Consider the following 17,482-nt stretch of genomic DNA (forward strand, 5'->3'; position numbering starts at 1 on the left):
GTTGCTCCCGGTTCACACCGGTTCACAAGAACTGGTAGTAAAAAATTTTAGTAGTTTGGAGAACTGATAATAACATTGGCTGGCCACACCCCCGAACCGGTCCCCAGCCTGGTTGCCGTTTGCTTACCTCGCCCACCTCATCAGAGTCTTTTTTTTTAACTTTTAAAAGCATTTTTTCTACAACCTCTTCGGCTGAAAAAATGCTTTTAAAAGTTTTTTAAAAAGACTCTGACGATCGCGCGGCTCAGCTGGGATCTTCAGAGGCTTCTGAAAACATTTTTTCTGCAATCTCTTCAGCCGAAGAGGTTGTAGGGAAAAAAAATCCCTTTAAAAGCCTCTGGCAATCCCAGATGACTTGCCTGATCGTCAGAGGCTTCTAAAAGCATTTTTTTCTGCAACCTCTTAAGGTTGTAGAAATAATGCTTTTAAAAGTAAAAAAAAAAAAAAGTTGGCCACGCCCACCGAGTCACATTACCCCAAGCCATGCCCACAAAATAAACCACGCCCACAGAACCAGTAGTAAAAAAATTTAGAACCCACGCCTGCATTTAACCCACATCTCCCTTACACATAAAGTTTCAGGAATGTTTCTAGCTGAAAGGTAAAGACAATTGCTGCCTACCTAGATTAGTATTTGTAATGCAAAGACAAGAATCTATGTAGTAATTATATGCATTTCTGGAGTTGGCACTGATAAATGTTGACGTACCAATGCTTTTGACAAACCATCTCTAGGATCTAAATTGACAAAATGACATTCAATCGCAAGATCACAGCACGGCACAGAAAAAATAATCAGACTAAGCATACCAAAGGGAAACCTTTCCATTATATTACAGTTGTGAAGTTAAGAGCCAAACCACAAATTACATATGAACTCTACAACTAACTCAAAATGTTGTTTCTTTTTGTAAAAGCAGCTATAGGGGACGGGCTGTGTGTACTATGTCATATCAATTACAGCTTAAGGTATAAATCCACTGAGACTTTTAGCAGGACAATAATATTCATTTCCTTCTCTTTCCAAACCAGAACACCAATCCAAATTACACATCAGCTTCTACAAAACAGCTAATATGCAGTTCACCTGAAGTGAATAACTTCAAAGGTTTAGGCACTAGCTTTTCTTATATAAAATATATATTTAGGCAATAACTTTTATATATAATTGGGACTGCCACTGCCACCACTAATTGACAAAGTAATTTGTGAGTTTTATATTGGATTGATATAGACAATGGGGTGTCTTGTAGACTGCAACTTCCATCAGTTTGATCTGTGCCCAATTGCACCAGCATTTTGGCCTGTTTCTACATTTTAAAAGCACTTTTGGCCTGTCTCCAAAAGATAGTATCTTAGGAAAAGAATGTGTATATCTTTGTGACATATACAGGTCTGAAGGGTAGCTTATGGAAAGAAGTAAATTATGATATTACTTGAAGAGAGAGAACAAAGTAAAAATATATAACTGCTGTCAAGACGATTGGAACTATTCATTTTCCTTTTCCTCTTTCTTTTTTCTTCGCTGTTTACAATTCTTTATTACCTTTCGTTTCTCTTACAGTCTTTATTAAAAAATTCTTTAATTTTTTTAGATGACATACAATCATCAAAACTATTTTTATCCCATGTGAATTGCATTCATTTAAACTCATCAAATTTCTTCCCTTTCTATTCTATTGAAATAATTCCAGAAATAGGAATTTTATTTTAAAAAGCACCATACATTTCACCCAGATATATGATATTATCCTACAAATCAAGACTGTGAATTCTAAACTCACGACAAGATGGTACTGTTGCATACACTATATTCCCTTGATCGGCTTTGTTTTGGCTCTCAGCACAAGTTAGCCACCAAAAGGGATTGGCCATCTTATGGTTAATTTTTGCTGGAAAAGAGATACAGTTAGAGAAGGTAAAGAAAATAATGCAGGCTGCTTTTATTTCTCCTCCTTTTATAATATTCTCATGACACTTTGCTGTTCTGGAAGATCTCCAAAGAACTCAAGTAGTGCTGAAGCGAGGAAGAGAGAAGAAAAGTAGGCCAAAATTCTTCCAGCAGGAATCTCTAATGGAAGCTTCAAACCAAGTATTTTACTAGGAACTGAGGAGGTAAATGGCAAGCAAAGAAGGAACATATTATAGAAGTCTCTTCAAAATAACCACTCATTCCATTTCTAGTCCCTTTGAGCCCACTTTAAAACACATCCATAGGGAGCCAGGTTGACTATTTCCAGATTTATTCAGGCTTCTGCTTGTCTCTATATTTGGAGAACCACAAATAAATTGACACATGTCTTTTATGGCTAATAGTTGAATGGAGACATTTTTCAGCCAATAAATGCTTGCTTGCTTGACCCCCTCATCCTGTTTCTCTAAGTCCACCCTTAACCTCCCACACCTCCATTCTTTCACAAAGTAATTTTTCTCTCTATTTCACTTTCAAACTTCCAGTGCTGGCATGCTGGCAGTTCTCCACGTGGGTTCCTTTATCTAAATCATGTTACCATTCTGCTGTGATGGGATCCCATCAGGTAAGAGATAAGGAGTTCCAGGTATCTCCTCAAATGAAAGCACACACTTTAATTTGTCAGGAAGAAGAAGCAACCTTCTATCTTTTTGAAAGAACTTTTCCCATTAGAAACACCACTGGTACTGGGATACATCACAGATGCTTAAAATTGGGTACAACAGCACATACTCAATGAAATCATATAGTTAATGGGACTGCACCTTTACTTACAAAAAATCGCATAGAAAGTACAGGGAACTACGAGGAAATTATGAAGCAAAAGATGGTACAATATAACACTCAGACTTAGAAAGTGTTTTGTTGCTGCGTGGTAGATTTGCCCTTCTCAGCTTTTCCTCAACATCACTGACACTGTAAACTTGGTTCCCCTCACCCCCACCCCCAAGTAATGAATGTTTTGATTTTTTAGGAAAGTATAATAAATTAAAGTCTTGCTAGTTGCATTAATCTCATGAAGTAAATTCACCCATGTGTATATTCCAAAAACTACTGTATAATTTTGGAGCCAAGTTTCAAAATAAAGACAAAATAATTTTCTGCCGTTTTTTTTTTAAAAAAATCTGATGACTTGGAAAGTTCTTTCATCAGATAATTGGCATACAACATTTTTTCCTGCATTGGACACTGCTTATTTTGGCTCAGTTTAGGAAATCACTTTTTATATTTGAATGATACTTTCCAGAAATATCTCCAGGTTTCACATTCTCAGTTCATTTCCCAGTTATTTTTGTTTTTATTTATTTGCTTGTTTGATTGATTTGTATAGCCGCCTATATGAAATATCTGATTACAGCAGTTTACAGCAATTAAAAACAAAACAAAAACAAAACAAAAAGAACAATAAGAGCTATAAAATACATATAACACAATCCACAGCTAAGGTATAAAAAACTTTCAACTACAATCAACAAAACCACTGATAGGCTCTACCAGGTACCCAAATCCCCAAGCCTAGTAATGAAACCATGTTTTATGGCCTTGTTGGTAGGGTTGGAGCCAATGTGATCTCTCTGGAGATGATGCCCAAAGGCTGGGCACCACAACAGAAAAGACTCTCTTCCAGGGCCTTGTCAGATGGCATTCCCTTACAGGACTCAGAGAAGGCCTCTCCTGCTGGACCTAATGGGACAGGTAGATGCAACCAGGGAGAGTCACTTCCTCAAATAGTCTTATCCAGGGGTGAAATCCAGCAGGTTCTGACAGGTTCTGGAGAACCGGTAGTGGAAATTTTGAGTAGTTCGGAGAACTGGCAAATACTACTCTGGCTGGCCCCAGAGTTAGGTGGGAATGGAGGTTTTGCAATATCCTTCCCCCAGGAGTGGGGAGGGAATGGGGATTTTGCAGTATCCTTCCCCTGCCATGCTCACCAAGTCATGCCCACAGAACCAGTAGTAAAAAAAATTGAATTCCACCATTGGTCTTATTCCATATTTTATTAACGGAGATCCACAACTGTTCAGCACACTTAGGTAAAGAGAAATGTGAAGATCTTGAATCTTGAAACAAATATCAATTGTTTCAAGCAACTGAAGCAAGAGAAGAGTACAAAACTTATTTTAAGACTTCCTACTAATCTTTATCTATCACAGGCAATCAGCAACAAATCTATGCACCTTCTCCATAAGATCCATACATGTTACATATATTGTATGGAATATAAATAGATTGTGTTGGTTTAAAAATGATGAGGGGGGAAATCAGTAAGTCATGGTAATATCTTAATCATACTAATTCTAATAACAGGTAATATCTTAATCAGACACCTCATCTGATTAAGTGAAATCTGGTTAACAATGCTTGTGGTGCTAAATTTAATTAATCCCAAAGAATTTCCATATTTGAAAACTACTATACAGTGTCCATTTTTTCCCAATTTAATAAACACGGATTATGAGATATAATCTGATTCCAAGTGATTAAATAAACACCTTAATGAAACATATTGATTCTATTTTTCAGTGTAAGAATAAAGCAATGTACAATTGTTATCTCCTATTCTTTTTGCAATGTCATTCAGCAAGAGTTAAACTCTGCATGGGATTATCTAGTGCTTGTTTTAATGGACCCACATTCCCCCCCCCTCATGTGAATTATGTACAATCATAAAGAAGACAAATAACAGGTTGATGAGTCACAGATGAAAATATCTGTCTGAAATATATAGGATTCTTTTTGCCAGGAACAACAACTGAGAGGGATTCACAGGCAGCATGAAGGTGACCTACGCTGAAATGACTAGTGACAGCGAGAAGTTAAAAATGGTACTCAAGCCAAAAAAGAAAACAAAGAAAACAAAAGTAGCATACAGTACATATGATTCCTTCAAATATTCCTTATCTTAGCAACAGCAAGTTTTGGAGATTTTCTCTTGTATCTTAGCAGTCTTGTTATACATCCTAGGCATATCTGCAACATGCTAAAACCTTCTTTTTCCTACAAACAATTTAAGACAATCTGCTTGGCTTTTTCCTATGAGGGATAGCCGATAATACTGAAATAGGCCCATAGAGTTGGCCATCTTTTCCTGAGACCACACAGCAATTGAAGAAAGTCATAATTCCAAGAAAAGATGCTGTACCTTTAAGAAATTGCCAACAGATTCAGATAGTCAACTAGACTTTGTTTTTTTCTTGAAGACGCTTTGCTACTCATCCAAGAAGCTTCTTCTCGAACTGAAGAAGCTTCTTGGATGAGAAGTGAAACTTCTTCAAGGAAAAACAAAGGAAGTCCAATTGCCTCTGGAAAAAGGCACCTTTGGGACAACTGTGATCTGGATGACTGAGAATCTCCATAGACACAACTCTACCATTAAGTGAACTGGTTGCTAAGTGAAACTACAACTCTTAATGATCTTACATCAGCTTAATGATCTTACATCAGCTTTCTTTTGCTCTATAGACCTGCAAAGGTCATAAATATGAGGATTGGTTGCAAAATTTCTTTTTCATCACGCAACTGTGAATGGTCTCTTAATATGGGCAAACTGTACTTTGTGAGTGCTCAGTGCATGCCAAAACATTTTTCAGTGGTGCAGTGGTTAGAATGCAGTACTGCAGGCTATTTCTGCTGCCTGCCGGCTGCCTGCAGTTCAACTGTTTGATTCTCACTGGCTCAAGGTTGACTCAGCCTTCCATCCTTCCAAGGTTGGTTAAAATGAGGACCCAGATTGTTGAGGGCAATATGCTGGCTCTGTAAACTGCTTAGAGAGGGCTATCAAGCACTGTGAAGCAGTATATAAGTCTATGTGCTAAGTACTATCTTTCTCCATTTAGACCTGAATCAGAATGCTGCATAATTCTGCTATATAATGAGGATTTGAATCTAGTCCAATATTCCAGTACTGAGTAGTGTGTCAGTTTTGGAAGACAGTTTTTTTTTTTGCTTCTTAACTGCTACATATTTTACCTGGGGAAGTTGGGAGGGGGTTGTTGTTGGAGCGGTAGAAAGTTAGTCATAACAACATTCCGTATTCAAGAACTTTTGCCTGCGTTTGATGGAGACTGCCGGAAGATTGTATTCAATTGACTGTGAAGAGTTGATTGGACAATGTGATGAACTTGTGGGTGTGGGGCAGGGCTGTGAACTGTTAGGTGGGTGGAGAAAACCTGGAAGCTTTCGGATTTGGGTTTTCCCAGATGTGCCAATATGACATCTTTAGTAAATTGGAACTTTGAGGAACCTCAGGCCTCAAAGCTTTATTTCACTGGGGGTGTTCCTTGGAACCCTGACATTGTGAGCTTGTCATTAATATCAGCACAATCAGATTAATTTTTTTTTAAAAAATAGTATTTATTGAAATTCCAACATATAAAACACACATTATATAAAAAAAACACAACACAAACACACACACACACACACACACACACACACACACACACACAAAGACATAACAAAAGTTTTTTGGGTTTTTTTTGTTGTGTTGTGTTTTTTTTAAAGATTAATTTTTCTACACAAGTGATATTATTTTTGATTAAACATTTTGACTGCCTATAGAGGTGTGGTTATTGGGTGATTTAGAAATCCATTTAATTAAGGAAAAAAAAATAAGAATGGTATTTTACGTTATTTAAGTGAAAGGCTATAACTCATTGGTAGTACACACATTTTAAATTTAAAAGGTTCCATGGTCCTTGGCTAGAGCTTACTGAGATACAGTCCAATGGACTGATCTGATATTAAGCAGGGGAAGATTGTAGCTTAGTATTTTTGTATTTAAAAAATCCAGATGGCTACTAGATGGCAGCAAAATTAGACTTTTCTTTGTCTTTCATGCCACGTAGAGGGTCTCTAAATTTCTGCAGCCCACAACTGATAGACCTTCTGTAGCTCAATGTTTGAACTCACATTTTATAGGAAAAAGTTTCCAGATTCCATTTTGGATAACTTTAAAAAGACTCCGATGCTGGAGAGTAACTTCCAGTCAGCGATTATATTACGTGGAAGAAATAAATGGCCTGATTTGTTACCTGGCATGTTCCTATGCTACAAATTCTTTTGGATTTTCTTTTATGTTAGCATGATGTCTCTGGATCCACTACAAATAAATCTTAGAGATGATCCAAAGGGGCTGTTGCCAGTTAGTCCTGGTAAAATGAAAATTAGAAAACATTTGACACTTGCCAATGTTATACAAGAAGAGAGTTGTTACCTGCTCGGAATAGACCATTCATGAGACATTCAAACGGATGCAACTTTCAACACCGGGGCATTTGATAAGGCAATTCTAAGCAGAGATAAGAATTAGGAGGGTCCAAAATATTAGGGAAACGAAGCACACAAGGAGCTTAAAACTGGTGCCTTGATTGAGGTCTTCCTTTGAAAGTGTCCTGCAAGCAACCTGATCTTACCAAACATCTGCTTTCAAATTGGGTAGACCAAATGCAAATTAATTTTCCTTGACTTTGCAATGTATGCCCTCTCTTTAGATCACATGACTGGTAAGGCTCTGTGCTCTTTTTAGCACCTATTTTCTCTTCAGGAAGTTGACCTTAGCAGGTCATTTCTGATATATTTTCACTAACTGGAAGCCTATTCCAACTATGGCTTTTTTTCTTTCTTTTCTGTTTTGTAATCTCCACTGAATTTTTCCTCTGCTGTTTTAATCACTAAACTAATAATTTAAAACATTAAAAATTAAAAGCCTCCTGGAAGTGTTATTGCTATTGAATAGCTGCATCAAAATTCTTAAAATAAAATCCAGCCTTGAAAAAAATAACTAATTCTTCTAAAATCAGAGAGGAATTAGTACCAACAGAATTTGCTGGGAAACCTTCAGGAAATGTTTTAACACATTTCAGCCAGCATAGTTTCACCTTCCGGTTTCTAAAATTTTTTGCCAGAGTCATGGACAATGATTTTAATATATTCATAAACTTCTGTTATGCCCTACTTGTATCTTGGATTTTCATGGTTGTCTCTTTTTTTATATATGTAACTTATTTCACTTATTGTCTTCTTGCATTGGAGTGATGTGTCAGCTTTAGTTGGGGTTGCCAAGCCAATTATTAAAAGTAAAACTGTGGTGCACAATTTGAATATAAGCCATTTTATTTTTAAACTCCAAACTTCTTATGAATTTGAAAACTAGGAAAGACCTGACTGTCATATCCCTAAACGGTCCTTGTGATGAATCAACTACTATTAATACGATGCAAGTCTAGGTCTCAGGAAAGATCCTCACATCCTAGCTAATTACTAATCTGACAAATTATCCTTCTTATTCACTATCACTTCTTTTTGACCTACCATGAATCATTAAAAAAAAAAGCGTGATTGTATTTGCGAGACACAGCCAGCTTGTCCTGAATTAACCTAGTGTTCTGGAGAATCCTATGCTGGGTTTCTCAGGGGTTTTGGGTTCAGACCAAGAGCTCAGATGTGCTGCAAGAAGGATGCCACCTCTCTGGCACTGTGGGATAAAGCTGTCCCAGGAATTTCAGCTCCAGCTGATTTTCAGAATGGCTGGGATCCCCAGTTCTCTTGGGCAACAGGCCATTTCAGCATATGGAAGCATTCTTGGGTGGGGCCAAGGCAGTGGTGAAATGCAATTTTTTTTACTATCGGTTCTGTGGGCGTGGCTTGGTGGGTGTGTAGGGGAAGGATACGGCAAAATCTCCATTCCCACCCCACTCCAGGGGGAAGGATATTGCAAAATCCCCCTTCCCACCCCACCCTGGGGCCAGCCAGAGGTGACATTTGCTGGTTCTCCGAACTACTCAAAATTTCCGCTACCGGTTCTCCAGAACCTGCTGGATTTCACCCCTGGGTTATTTCACCCCTGGGTTATGCCAGGGCAGCTCTAGCTTGCTACTTGGGAGGGAGCGGAAGAGGCTGAAGCAGTTCCCCTTCATGCTGAGGACTTGTGTGAGAGCCCCGTGTCTTTAAATTAGCAGTGGGAATGAAACAGCAAGGAAGGCACCGAAGAACCTTACAGGTTAGGGAAAACCAGATGAATGACAGGCGTCTTTCTCTGCTGCTCCTGAGCCTCCTTCCCAGGGTGTAGAGAGTTACCCCCAAAGAGGGATGGCCCGAGAAAAAGGCGTCTTAGCGCTCCACTCTCTTCCCCACCTATCCCCTCCCCACCTCTCTTCCCCCCTTATCACTCAGCCTCCTTATCACTCAAGGCGGAGGGCAGCGACAAGTTGGTCAGATGCTTGGATAACAGCCTCCTTCCCGTTCACTTGCTCGGTTCTTTCCGAGATGCTTTTACCTCCCTCTTTGGGGCGGGAGGGGGGAGGGCGGGGGTGGTTTAGACCGATCCATTAAGATCCAAGAGGGGAGGGGGGGGAAATCCAGCACCCAACCGGCGAGCTCGCGGGGGCCCGCCTTCTCCTCTCCGGCAAGCCGAAGCTACCGAAGGCGGCAGGGGCGTCGACGCGACGGAGCCGAACAAAGATTGAACGTCAAACTGGGCGGGAGCTTGCGAAGCCCCACGGGAAAGGGCCGTCTGAGCCGGGCATCATCCCCACGGAAAGCACGTGGGCTCTTCCAGGGTAGCAGGTTCTGACCGCTGCTAGTGCTTGCACTGCTGTGTCGCCGCTCTCGCTGCTCGCTCTCTCTCTCTCTCTCTCGCTGCTGCTGCTGCTCCGAGCAGCGGCCAAAACAAGCGCTTTAAGTTTGAAGGCTCTGATGCTCGAAAGAGAACTGGAGCCAGGCTTTGCCGTGCGGGGTCTCCACGGAGAATACAGCGCGATCAGCCCCGATGGATGTCATGGTAGGCGTTTGGGTTTGCCTGGCAGCGGCCAGAACAGGTAAGAGCCGGGAAAGGGGGTGGTGTGGGGGTGGAGGAGGACTGGGGGGGGGGATCTCCGCCCCGGCTTCTCGCACGCCACGGAGATGGGGGTGGTGGTTGTGGTGGTGGGTGAGGACCGGAATGGGAGAAAAGCTTTTGCAAAGAGGCGTCTTGGTACCGGCGGGGAGGATGCTCCAGAGGGAAAAAAAACACACACACACACACGCAACAACCCTGGAGTAGGAATCGGGCTCTCTAAATGCAAAGACAATAGGTAGCCGGTACACGGCGGGGAGGATTCCGCTCACCTCCTTTCTTTTCTTTCGCTCTGCCTTCCCCCCCCCACCCCCACTCCCCGCTTTCTCTACAAAGTAGGGTCGTGTGGAACCGCGTTTGCGCTCCCCCGCGAGTTCGCGAGGTAATGTGGGGGATGCGTGTTAGGGATGGTAAGCAAAGGGATGGTGGGGGGGGGAGGGGGAGAAAGGAAGGAAGGAAGGAAGGGGTGGAGCGTTTTTATTTGAAATAAAATAAAATAAAATAACTCCCTTCCCCCCCCTCAAATAAACTGCCGATGGCTTGGAAAAGTGCGGGGTGTGTGTGTGTGTGGGGAACCAAAAAATAAAAATAAAATAAATAAGCGGCGCCACAAGAGCGGCCGAAGGATCGCGTGGAGTGGCTTCAGAGGGGACTTCGGCGCGTCGCCCTGGAGCCCCTCCGGGGTTCTCGTCCTTGCCAGGCGGAACTCGGAAACTTTGCCTCGTAATGGCATTTGTTCTCGGGAGTACCGGGCAAAACCCCACCCTGGCGGAGAGGGGGGTCAGAAAGCCCCGCGCCGGGGACACGCGAGAAAGGGGAGCCACTTGGGGAAAGCGGTGCGTGCTTGGATGCAAAACCTCTCCAATCAGCCACATGGTCCCTGTTCTATTCCCCCCCCCCCCAAATTCCGGGCTTTTATTTCCTTCCTTCCTTCCTTCCTTCCTTCCTTCCTTCCTTCCTTCCTTCCTTCCTTCCTTCCTTCCTTCCTTCCTTCCTTCCTTCCTTCCTTCCTTCTTTCTTTCTTTTAATGACCGAGTCTTTTGCTAAGAGGCACCAGGCCAGCGGCAGCCTGATCTTTCTTCTCCTGCTATCCTAACTGCCCGGTGGGGCCAGCAGGTGAAGATTACCTGTCAGTGGCAAATCAGATCCTCGGGGAGGATTGAAAGCAAGAGAGCGTTCCTCTCCACACCCCCCCCGAACATCAAGGGAAGGTTATGCCGGAGAGAAGAAGCAAAGTGCCAGTTTCTTTGCACGGGGCTGACACTCTTTTATTGTCTCTTCGCTCAGCCGCTTAACAAGCAGCTGCCTCCCTCGTTCTGGGCTGTTCCGGGAGGAGGGGAGATCTGTGGAAGGGAAGGCGGGGATAGGTGGGAGACGGAGGGGGGGTTGGGGTGGTTGAGGGGGAGATCGCGCAGATACAAGACCGGCTGGAGATCTGGGATGCGGGGATGGCACTCCATTCAAATGGCCTTGCGAGTGTTGGGGGCGGAGACTCACGCCCATCCCTCGAGGAAATCTGGTGCTGAAGCTTGAGGGAACGGCGTGGTTTGACAAGCAGACTCCGGTAGCGCAGATCTGACACTTGGCTTTACAATTATTTTCATCCCCTTAGCTTCAGTTGGAGACGTGGGGGTGGGGGGATGGGGAGGAGGGGCGGGGAGGGGAGGGAGTTTAAATCCCCAACCAAGATGACTATCTTCCATTGGCTTTTCTTTTGTGCTCTCGAAAAGAGCCCCATCCATTGTTTCATCCAAGAAGAAAATAAATAATCTAAAGTTTAGGGATGCTTCCCCCCCCCTCCCCAGTTTTCTGCTTGGTGGGGTTTTTATTTTTATTTTTTACAGAAGATGAAAAAGCATTTACCAACTTGGTGGGGAGATGAGACATCTCTCATTCTTCACTTGACAGAGAGCAAAAAGCAAATGAAAGAAGAAACAGAAAAACACTTCCTTTGCTTTTGGCCAAGTGATTTTTAAACCAAGACCAAAGGAAGAAATTTCCCCGAGTCCTTTACGGGAACATGTTGGCCTCTGAAATATTTACTTGGGTAGAGTTCTCTAAGGCATAAAATGACTATATTCTTTCCTCTCTGCTCTCACCCCAACTGTCTTATTATGGATGAACTTCATTTTTTTTTTTTTACCTGATCGTCTTCTAGGGCATAGAAGGTGTGGCTGGGAAAGTAAACAAATACATTACAAAGAAAAAGAGTCTGTGTTGAGTGTAAAGAACTGGCTGCTTTTTGGGGCAACAGGATGCAGATCAAGTGAATGGGCACACAGGAGTTGCTATAGTTGTGCCTTTCCCCAAATATTTGCAGCTTACAGTAATTAAAAGGCTCTCATTTTAGTTTGTATGCTCTGGAGCAATATGCCTTTCCCATGTGCAAATAAATAAGGGGGGGGGATCAGAAAATATTTAACCAAAACAAATAAGCTAAAACCAACAACCTTGCTGCTTAGTGAAAATAATGTATGCTAGTGGTTTGTTTTTAATCTTTAAGTTTGTTTATATTTGGGGTTTTTTCTTAAAAGGGTTCGTAATTTAGCTTTGGGTGATTTTTGAGGGAAGTGTATTTAGAGATTTCCTTCACACATTATATTATTGCTTCTGAATCTACAGTGTAGCTCTATAGGCTATGGTACTTACTAAACTGTGTTAAATATAACTGTTTTTACATCCTAGAATACAGCACTTTTTAAGGAACAGGCTGGTACTCTTACCGAGGTGTACTGCAGAGCACATCTTCTGCGGATAATTTAGCTCTTATATAGTAGAAATGTACCTTACATTTTATACTCCAAACTATAGAACTGGAGGAGCAATTATTTTATATCCCTCTATACTTAAGATTTCTACAGTCAAGTATTTATTATTCATATTTGCACCTGTATTCCAATCACTGCACAGGAAAACTAGCTAGGATCTTGGGTAGCTCTCATTGCTTTTCAAATGAATCAAATGGAGTTGCTGTACTTTTTATACTGAGAAGTGAAAGATTGCAAAACTGATAAATATTAAAAGTATTTAAGAAGCTGGACTGTGTCAGAAAATTTTTTTGGGGGGGTCTAAATTCAGTTGCAACTGCTATTCATTTTGGTTAAGGGACACCAATAGCAGTGTTTCACTGGCAATGAATTGTATGTCCTTTGATGAATAAATCACCCCTTCAACTTGTTCCTGAGTTTTGCAAATTGGACCTAATTAGCAATCAGGTCCTAATTCTGAGGACTGCATGGAAGTGTGGCCTGGCTGGTCTAGTTAGATGAAATATTTCTCATTCATAAAATCACTACCTAAGTTTGAATTGGGGCTTTTGAACCTTGCAAGAGGAACTAAATTTGGAAAGAAGTTTCATCAAACTGCTCAGGAGTGTATAAAGAATAGTGAGTTCTAATGCATTTACACTGAGATCTCTCTTCACAGGTTTTTATATGCTGTATTTGAAATCTGACCTATAGTTTTAAGGTATGAATGCATGTATAAATTGAGCCAAAACACTTTTGTGACAGTCATGTTCTATGTCAGGGAATGGTTAATAAAAGACATTAAGATAATGCATTTCTAAGGCATATGATACCAATAGGTTATTTTCTGGCATTGCATCTTGTCGATATTAGGAATTACCTGGCTCAATCTTATGATAGCTTCTAATACTTTGACCATGAATTAGTCAAAGTCTTTTCTTTTCTTTTTGCAAAATTAGATTAATCAGATTGAACTGAAGAAGAAAGAGAAAGTCAGGATATGGATTCTTAGGATCCTATATCTGCAATTTTTAGAGCAAATCATTTTCCATTTAACTGCTCCTTTTGATTTATAAGAAGAAAAATGAATTTAGTCATCTATTTATTCTACTGGATGCAGATGAAATAGCCATATATGTATCTGTTTAAGATTTGATAGGAGATTTTAAAGCTTCAGGGAAGAAAGCAGACGTGGCTGTGCAAACTGAAGCTGCAGCTTTGGGTTGATTAATTATTAATCAACACAATCATCTAGGGATTGGACTAGATGCTCTCATAGGTCATTTCTAAACCTTATGTTCTATGATTTTATGATTACTTTAACCCCACTGTCCAAATTGCTTATTTGCATGTATATAGACACAAGCACACACATACCACAGTATCAAAAGCCAGCAAAAGAGGACTGAGTAGGCAAAAGTTCTGGAGTACAGTATTCATGGTCAGCCGAAGAGCTTAATCTTGAGTTGACTTAAGGTTGCCCTTTTTAATTGGACAAAATCACAGAGTCTTGATTGCATTCCTATAATTTTATAGACTTGACATAGTTCTTTTAAATGTTGCAATTTCCTTGATGCAGAGGAAACTTTATCTAGGGAGATATATAGGCAATAGTTAAAGCAGTGTTCCCACTTTGGTGAATTTGCATATTGAATGGTAATTACAAAACAGATCTTATAGAAACCTCTTGAGATTTCTTTTTAAATGGTTGGAATTATCTTCCCTAACCATTTCCCAATAATATCCCTTAAAGCTTGATTATTTCCTCAGATTTTGCAAACTGGAAATTGTCCTCTCTTACTGTTAATTCAATGCAAAGGAAGCTTCATTGACTGACGGAAGAAAATGATGTTACCTAGAGATTTTCAGCAGTGGATACCACAATTGGGAGACTGTGACTGGAGTTACATTTAAAGACGTTACCGTGTTGGTATCCTAAACATAGATATAGCACAGTTGTGGTGATTTTGAATGCTGCCGATTCGAGAATTCTCTGTGGGGAGGATGGCTGCAGTTCCATCATGCCGTCATTTACTTTATTAGTAAAGTATTGAGCTAAACATTTCCTGAGACCCTACATTATATTCTAGGTAGTAGACATTTCCTTCTAACCTACACATGAAAATCTACTTGACTCAGAATTGTTCTTGTCTAGACGTGCTTAATTCTGCAGCCAGAGATTTTTCTGGGTAATTCTACTCCATTCATATAATTTAATCTCTTTACAACTTTGAAGGCCTATTTTCCATATTGTTGTCTCTTTTACAACATACATTGTTCTAGAATTCTCTTAACCTGAGGGAAAAGGCAACGGCAATCTGTTTCTGAAAAATATTTCTAAGAAAAGCCGTATGGACTTGTTCATGCAATCAGCAGGAATCAAGATTGACTAAAGTGAAGGGAAGGAAGGAAAGAAGAAAGGAAGGAAGTTCTAAAGTTAGGCATTTTCTCCCTCATCCTGCCACTTTTTTATAGGACTTAATTATAATAATAAAATATGACTGCACTGTCCCCAGCCTTTATTTTAGTGTACATCCAATTATGGATGTACGTAAAAGAGTATAAAATATCTCTCTTGCTTATTTCTTTTTGCTTGGTGCATTTGGGCAGAGTGGGCACATTCCAGTTCCCTTCTATTAGCCTTTAGATTTTGGATGCTCTTAAAGGAGAACAAATTATTAAATATTTTATTATGAAGGCATGGAGAAGAGCAGTTTGGATTTTACACATGGCTTTGGAACAGCTCTTTCTTTGATCTATGAATGAGATCAGCAAGCGAAGACTTTAACGTTTATGGAGAGTCTCAGTAATCCAGGTCATGGTTGTCTCAAAGGTGGTTTTTCAAAAGGCAACTGGATTGTTTTTTGTTTTTTTTTCTATGAGGAGGAAGAAGATATTTCGCTTCTCATCCAAGAAGCTTTTGGATGAGAAGTGAAACCTCTTCTTCTTCCTCAAAGAACTAGTCCAGTTGCCTTTTGAAAAGCCACCTTTGAGAGAAGTATTTAACATTTCCTCATGGACAGATTTTGAGGCACCTGCCTTTTAAAGATGATGATTTTACCGTGTAAGGTCCATAAATTCCATAAACATTTTGAGTGGTTGATAAATATCGGAAAATGTGAATTTTCCAAACTATATTTTATAGCTTTAATCTATTGAATCTTACCTCTTCCTTTCTTTTCTCCAAAACCGTGTAAAGTGTGTGTTCTTCACACATTTTCTTTCTTCGTTGGATGTCAAAACCTTCCAAACCCTGCCCATTTGTATAATGAAATTGTATACATCTGTGTACTATTTTATTGCTATTTATAATTGGTTTTTATTATGTTTATATATAGCTTTTATGTTTTTATGTCTATGTGCACACCACCCTGAATCTATGAAGGAGATGGACGTTTTTAAAAATAAGATTGATAAATACATAAGTGACTAGCTCCTCTCACACTGCAACCTCTCAGCTTCCCAAGGAGTGCTCAGTATGAACCCCAAGTTACCTCCTTCTGACCTAGTTAAACTTATATAGCAATAGCACTTAGACTTATATACTGCTTTATAGTGTTTTACAGCCCTCTCTAAGTGGTTTACAGAGTCAGCATATTTCCCCCAACAATCTGGGTCCTCATTTTACCCACCTCACAAGGATGAAAGGCTGAGTCAAATTTATGACTACTAAGACTTTTATTCGCTAGCAAAGTAATTTTTTGAGACTATCCATTATTTTTCTCTCCCCCTTAAGTACCCAGTCTGTACAACGCTTCATATTTGACTAAAAATAAAACTAAAAGTCCTTCAAAGCATTTAGGAGCTCAAATGGAGCATCTGTAACTGCAGAATGCAGGGATGTAATATTAGGAAAAAGATGTGGCTGTTTTTAAGAGTAACAGAGAGATGCTGCATTGGCACTGCTCTGCATTTTGAAAGACCTTTTCTGAATTATTTCTGAATTTCTGTAGTTGTGTAAACAGATGTAAAACATCTTTCATGCTGCTTCAAGAACATAAACACCCACTGTTTTATTTTAACTTCGGAGGAATATTTTTTCTTCAACACTAAAATAATATTAACCACATATCCTATAATTAGGGCAACTCAGGCAAGCTTCACAGATGATAGAGTGTAGCTCACAAATAGAGGCAGAAATGTGAATTGCATGATCACGGAAAAGCTAAATCACAATTTAGTGTAGCGTGAATGTATAGCAATGAGCCTTCTGAATGGTACTCACTCATGAAAGGAAAAAAGGAGGTTGGTAATTTCTGCTTTTCATTTACAGAAGTTTGTCATGTTGTCTAGACTTGGAATTATAGATAGTCACAACTGATTTTATGTTAATTTATGCTTAAGTACTCCAATCATTCTTATTTTACATCAGGCACAGCCTTCGGTCCCAAACAGCACAAAAATCTGTTACTTAAACAAAAGTGAAAACTTCAGAATTCTTTTAGCTTCCCAGGAGGAGAAGGAAGAGATGCTAATATAGACGTTTGAGGTTCCTTCATGTCAATCTAAATCTATATGGGTAGATTAACTTATTAATCACACTTATAACTTGCCCAGAGCCAGCTCTAGATAATTAGGCATCCTAAGAAAAGTCATATACTGGAACCCCCTAGAGCTGTGATGGCGAACCTATGGCACGTGTGCCACAGGGGGCACGTGGAGCCATATCGGTGGGCACTCAAGCATTGCCCTTGTTCAGCTCCAGCGCGCATAGTGGGACTGGAAGTCGGGAAACAGGCCTCTGGTAGGGTGGAGAAGGCAGTTTTTGCCCTCCCCAGGCTCCTAGAAAGCCACTGTAGCCTGGGTTGGGCGAAAAACGGGCCTACCGGGCCCATGTGCCATCACGTGCCAAAAGAGGGGGAACTGGGGGTGGTGGTGGTGTAACGTGCGCATGCATGAGGGGGCAGGGCACATTGAATTATGGATGTG

General features: G+C 40.4%; 1 protein-coding gene across 2 annotated transcripts in view; it reads left to right on the forward strand.

Annotated features, from left to right (window-relative positions):
• The first annotated feature begins 9,339 nt into the window (after nucleotides 1–9,339).
• NELL1 (neural EGFL like 1) overlaps nucleotides 9,340–17,482 on the forward strand; it is a 564,211-nt gene continuing 556,068 nt past the window's right edge. The window contains exon 1 of one of the 2 annotated variants that reach the window (XM_034417254.3): nucleotides 9,340–9,789. In XM_034417254.3, coding sequence (XP_034273145.2) covers nucleotides 9,741–9,789 — 49 coding nt within the window. In that variant the 5' untranslated portion in view covers nucleotides 9,340–9,740. The remainder of the gene's footprint in view (nucleotides 9,790–17,482) is intronic. The other variant, XM_034417255.3, reaches the window with a different exon arrangement.

This window comes from Pantherophis guttatus, chromosome 1, assembly GCF_059756535.1.
Source record: "Pantherophis guttatus breed Tessera chromosome 1, ASM5975653v1, whole genome shotgun sequence".
Lineage (NCBI taxonomy): Eukaryota > Metazoa > Chordata > Lepidosauria > Squamata > Colubridae > Pantherophis > Pantherophis guttatus.